Source organism: Amblyomma maculatum, chromosome 1 (assembly GCF_055883805.1).
Source record: "Amblyomma maculatum isolate TAMU_Amacu chromosome 1, ASM5588380v1, whole genome shotgun sequence".
In the NCBI taxonomy this organism is placed as follows: domain Eukaryota; kingdom Metazoa; phylum Arthropoda; class Arachnida; order Ixodida; family Ixodidae; genus Amblyomma; species Amblyomma maculatum.
In genome coordinates, this window is record NC_139344.1 from 212,820,310 (window position 1) to 212,826,309 (window position 6,000).

At 48.1% G+C, this 6,000-nt stretch overlaps 1 protein-coding gene across 1 annotated transcript in view; it reads left to right on the plus strand.

Annotated features, from left to right (window-relative positions):
• Positions 1-6,000, plus strand: part of LOC146205542 (uncharacterized) — a 59,592-nt gene that overhangs the window by 49,018 nt on the left and 4,574 nt on the right. The window contains exons 2-3 of the mRNA XM_084590253.1: positions 3,067-3,155; positions 3,393-3,633. Coding sequence (XP_084446379.1) covers positions 3,067-3,155; positions 3,393-3,633 — 330 coding nt within the window. The remainder of the gene's footprint in view (positions 1-3,066; positions 3,156-3,392; positions 3,634-6,000) is intronic.

Genomic DNA, 6,000 nt, shown 5'->3' on the forward strand with positions numbered 1-6,000 from the left:
ACCGGATCGCGTTCGGCCCTGAAGAGGTGCCCTTTGAGATGCGACAATGAGCATCCCGCTGCCGACCCACATCATGCCGTCCCCGGCAGGTGACGCCCTTAGCCGTGTCTCAGGAGCCGCGCTCTGGGCCCTCCAAGCGCGCCTGATTGCTCGGCACAATCGAGCCGAGGCCCCGGAGGAACCTACGCGCTTGACAGCCCTGACCGACATTCGTGCGCTATCGCCGTGCGCTGAAGACAACGGCTAAGTTTGTTGTGGGGCGCCTCTCTTAATTATCGCGGTCCACGGTTCGGCCCCGTCAGTCAGAGCAGCTTCTGCTGCGTCCGGATCACTAAGCACCGTCTAAAATGGGCCCGAACTCGAATATAGAGCGCTGCTTTTCTGGCCTCAGCTGCCGGCCTTATCAGAAAGTTTCCTTACTGTGCAGCTAAGAGTTGGATCACACGCCTCTTCTATTCCTCGTGTCACCAGCATTCGTGACACACAAGGCACTGGAATGTCTCAAAAGGCGAACACCGTCTCCTCTTCTTCCTACAGGGACTTTGCGAACAAGATATACCTCATTACACGTATAAAAAGCAAACTAAGTTGTCCAAACTTTTCGACCGAATTTGTACCGGTGCGGACAAAAGTAAACGCAGCACGGTATTTGCTTTTAAAATGTTTGACGCGTTGCATAACCAAAACTGACAGTTGTGGTATGCGCGAACCGGTAGTAGATGCCAGTAGCCTTTCACTTGGACAAATATTGTTGTTTTTTTATCTCCAGTGCTGAAGGCATGATGCTAATTTGAACAAAAAAGCAGGCCCCGTTTATTTATGCCCGCACCTGTACGTTCTGAGTCGTCAGTGTCTGCGCCATCTTTTACTGCATCAGCCGCGCAATGTCCTCGGCTTTCAGCATTAAACATTGCGGGTTGCTTCTACACGTACGCGTCATGCGCAAGTTGGGAGGAGCAACCGATTACGAAGCTATAAAACTCGACGAATCGAAGACGGTGTGAACAGAAAGGAACCAGCATTTGAGTCAGCACCGTGTCTCCCTATCATCGCTCTGCAAGCCCGGGCGCGGCCCCGGATTGCTGCATTTTCAGCCATTGTTGTTCGTTCCTTGCAACTCTTGTTAACGGCTGCATCGCAGGAGGATTATTTCAGCTTCTTTAAAGTTACTGACATCATTCTCTCCTCCCATGGACACTGTTCTGGTTAGTCTCCGTGTTCTTCGTTCGAGCCACAAGGACGCTACTTTGGTTTCCAGTGCGCAATGCTGTGCGGGCCAGCCTTGAACCGAGCAGTATTCTCCGCCGCCCCCCTTTGGCCGTGTAGTCAGCAAAAGCCGCGCCTGTTCATTTTCACGGCGCGCGAGCACACAGGGGAAAAGAAAATGGGCGACAAAAATAAAGCGGCGTGAAATGTTTGTGTTTGGCCCGACGCTTCCTCTATTTCTGCCTGAAGAACCTTCTTTTCTGCTTCACCGAGGCTCCAAAATTAGCACCGCAGCAGCGACGTGACGAGACTATATTTAATGCCTTGTATCGGCGCGGCCGTCCCGAGCTTTTCTTCCGATGTGCGCCTGCGCGCTTTACAGAGGGCCGTGGTGCTGGCCCCAGCGACGCGACCGCCGACACAGGCCAGCGCTGCGCTATCGCGTGATTTATAAACGTGGCCTTGCACAACACGTATGCGGGCATCTTCGAGCCGCTTGTTTTCGCTGCAGAAACAGTGGTTCCTCTCTATTTGTATGTCTGGCTGACGTTCTGCATAAGAGCCCCGAGCTCTTCCCGGGGGCCAGAGCTCGTACAAAAAAACCTGCCGATTGCATCGCGCTCTGGAAATAGCATTTGGAAAAGTCTTTTTTTTTTGTTTGTTTGTTTTAGTTTTATTGCGCTTTCCTGGGCTGAAAACGCTGCACTTCGGCACATCGGAGCCCGTGCTTGGTCGGCGCCACGTAACGCGCCTGACCTTCCATGTATGATTGTGTTTCGAGCTGAAAACAAAAGACGGGAACAAACAAACAAACAAAAAACGGAAATGAATCCGAGGAAGAACGACGTCCCACGTTACACTGCTGCCGAAACCACAGTCAAAGGAGCCCGTATGCGGGGGCGCGCCCTCGTTTCATTTCAGGCGCCGGAATGCGCGCGAAATCCCGCTCCCTGTCGGTCTTGCTCCCGCCTTTCGTGTTTGGCGTAGGCTCTGTAGACACGTATCGGATTTGCACAAGGCGCCGTCTGTAGAGAGCATTTCTCCTCGTTCCTCGAATGTCGCGAATGAAACAAAGGTGAAGCGAGCTCTTTGTTTACGGATACTGGCCTCGGAACTACGTGCTGGACTTTGGCCGAAAATTGATTTTGAATGAGGAGATGAGCTTCGAGCCTTGGATGTCCGGCACAAAGAGAGAGCTAACTTGGAACATAATTCCAGACGCATTATGGCTTCGGCTTTGAGGTACATGTTGGCGAGAGTCTCCTGGTAATTGCAATTGCAGAAATTGTGGTTGCGTCTGCAGAAATGCATTCAGCGTGTGCGCTCGCTCAAAAGAGGAACATATAAATGGTGTAACAACACGAGGAGGCGTCTCTCGACTCTGTGGTTTTTCGCCGCTCTGTATCTAAATATTATTTTCTCTCAAATATATCTACATATCTACACGGAAAGTTTATCAAAACAAAGTGGCAAGATGTACTACCTCCACATTCATCAATGTCGGATGTGTTTATGAGTATGTGCTCCAATTACGACTGTTGTTCAGACTCAACAATGAGAAGATATAGAATGCCAACAAAATGCACTGAACCGTTAGCTGAGTAAAATACTGACTGTCGTTTGATGTTTTTGCTCTCAAGTATTATTGACGGGCAGCCTTTGATGCCCCACGAGTTGACTGTGTAATGTATAGTCAACTTAAGCCGCTTGTTACATTTTTATGAACATATTTTCTTGCGTGCCTAATGGACTGTTTCTCACTTTTTCGCCCTTTCCAGCCGTTCTCCCGCACGTTTTAGCTTGCTTCCTCGCTTACCCGTAATTCCTTTTCTTTTTTTCTTTCTCGTTCCTTGTTCGCAGATGAAGATAATGAAAAGTCGGTCATGGTGGTCCTCAATGGAGAAGAATCGGAGCTTATCTTCATCGAACACGCTCACCAAGACGAGCTGGTAAGGTCCTGCTCGAAATAATCAATGCTTGTTATTTTGGACGGTGATTTGCGCGAACTTTTGTCATAATTTTTCTCATGCTTTGGCGCAAAGGCCACTCACCTAAAAAACATCGCGCGCATCACGACTGCCATAAGGGCACTGTAACAGAGAGGGCCTCAATCCACTGATATCACCTTTTTCGCGATGCAGAATAAAAGTGGCGCATTTGCTTATTTTCTTTTTCCCGGTGTCCAGTTGCAGCACACCAGAAATCCATGCCAGGCATTGCGAACTCCACCGACGCTGTTCAACCCGGCGGCCATGTATCGTCCGGATGCCTACCTTGTCGTCTACAACGTCTGCAGTCGAAGCAGCTTGAAGATCGCCAAGGAGTATCTGTCCCTGATACACCGCTGGGACAACCTGGACAACAAAGCTATCATCATGGTGGGCAACAAGACGGATCTCGTTCGCCACCGTACCGTCACTACCGACGGTAAGCCTTCGCTGTTCGCTTTTGCTATATGTCCCTGTTTGTCTCAAGATGCAACGTATTCTAGGACCCGTGCCGTGCTGGAGGTTGTCCCACTAAATGCGTTTCCGGACCTCCGGAATTAATTCAGTACGGCGAACTCGAGTATAGTGCGCTCCACAAAATGGGGGTAAACTGATATTGAGCGTTGCAATCTTCACTAACACCCGCACTGTAGCAGCCAAGAGAGGCTGCCAAGCATAGAGAAGGAGGGGAAGAATAAGAAGTAACCCAGGGCAGTGAATGCCCAGAATAAGAGACGCTCAGCCAGTGAGCATGGAAGAACTGAGGTGTGACACTTTGGCGTATGTTTCAATACTTTTGCATTGTGCATTCGGGTCATGACTTCAGAACCAGGACCTTAAAAAAGCAGTCAGGTGAGGTAAAATGGCTGTGCGGCCTGCCTAAAAGCCTGATGTTATCCTTGAACAATATCTTTATTGAAGAGTGATTGTTAACGGCAGGGTAGTAAACACACCGACTGTCTGTTATGATCCACTCGTTTTGGTGTTATGCACTCGGCCTAGAGAATTTAAGCGATGAGGTTGTAACTGACAGCGCTGCCTTAATTAAAAAATGTGTATGTATTTTGTTCGATTTTTCACACGCATGTGCTGGTTCAAATCACTTACCTCCAACGTAGTTGGGCAGGCAAAAAAAAAAAAAAAACGGGGCAGGGTGAATGCAGCGTTTCCCAATGTAAGCCGTGCTGTGCTTGTGTGTATGAATGCATAATCACAGCAAAAACAATAAGATTAGACAGGCGAAAGCTATTTTTATATATATACTGTATATATATATATATATATATATATATATATATATATATATATATACATATACTTGCCATGTTTTGCGCTCTCAAACCTCTCTGACGCAAGCCGGCGTTAATCTCTGCTGCCGCATTCGGAAGTATGGCCGATCTGAGGAGCCGTGCCTCATATTAAGACGCCCATAGCACTATCCAGTGCGGAAAAGCATGTTTGTGGACACGTGTATACCTTGCCATGCTGAGATCATTAATCGTGCCGCACTTGCCCGGCTCCCGCATTAACAGCCCACTCAATGAGGGCCCGTTCCGCACGAATAAGGCAAGAAATGAATCAATCACAATGAGGGAAACAACTGCAAATATCTCCCCTCGGCCCTACTCATGATAGACACAAAGGGGAACCAGCTGAGCCTCGTGTATAGCATCATATCTCTGCTCGATCTTACTGGATGTTTGCAGTGGGCTTGTATATATGGACCGATCGCATGGTATATGCCACGCAGCCCGTTTACATCGAACATCTTACCGGCCCACAATTTGGGAGAATACTAGAAACAACATGTGCCCTGCTGCCGCTGTCGAAGACGTTCGTTAGGGTAGGCTGAGAAAAAGAAAGATAACAAAAAAAAGGGAATGGGATGGCTTAACCAACCCTTCTATTTTTGTTGTACATATGGGTTGGAAATTGCCCAGCGAGCGATAGTGCGGTGACCGAGAGCGGAAAGAACCAAAACGAGGTGATGCTTCCCCTTTAGCAAAAAAGGCCCAGCCGCGAGGGCTCTGGTTTATGGCGTCCAACTGCTGAATCCCAAGACGCGAGATCAAATCCCGGCCGCACCAGCCGCCTTTCATGGGCGAGGAAAGCTAGATGTCTGTGTGCTGTGCGATGTCAGTACCGGTTATACAACCCCAATTGGTCGAAATTTCTAAAGCCTTCCATTACGGCGTCCCTCGTATCCTGAGTCGTTTTGAAACGTTAAAACCTTATGGGCCAATGTCCAGGTCAATGTCAAGGTCAACTAAAATTATACCTAATTAACAGTAATAAATATGCGCTAAATATAAGTTAGGAAATGAAGTCTAGAGGAGTCGAAGCCTAATTGAGTGTGCCAGTAGTCCTAGCTAAAGGTCTCTAAGATGAATACTGTATAGTACATGTTGTCAGAACACGCACTGGCCGCAATTACACCTTCCTAAGCCTAATTATGCTTCATTAGGCTTGGCTAAGCCTTATATGCCTAACTAAGCATATTTAGAGTGAGACTGCTCTTAGCTTTACCAAGCAAAACTTCCTCTTAGCTATGGCTAAACCACCGCCATTTTCCCCCTTTATTAGCTCAGTAGCCACGGTATACGACAGTAAGCATACGCCAAAACGTATAAAAATAATTGGCTGCTATAATGATAGTTTTCGTTCCAATTACTATAAGGCACGGAGTCCAACCTGAGATGACACTTGAATCCCGAAAAAGATGGCTCGTGTGCAGGCTCACAAACCTCTCACTAAATTTTTGCACGCGACGCCCCATGCAGCTTCTCTTCGACTCTCCTCATTGCTG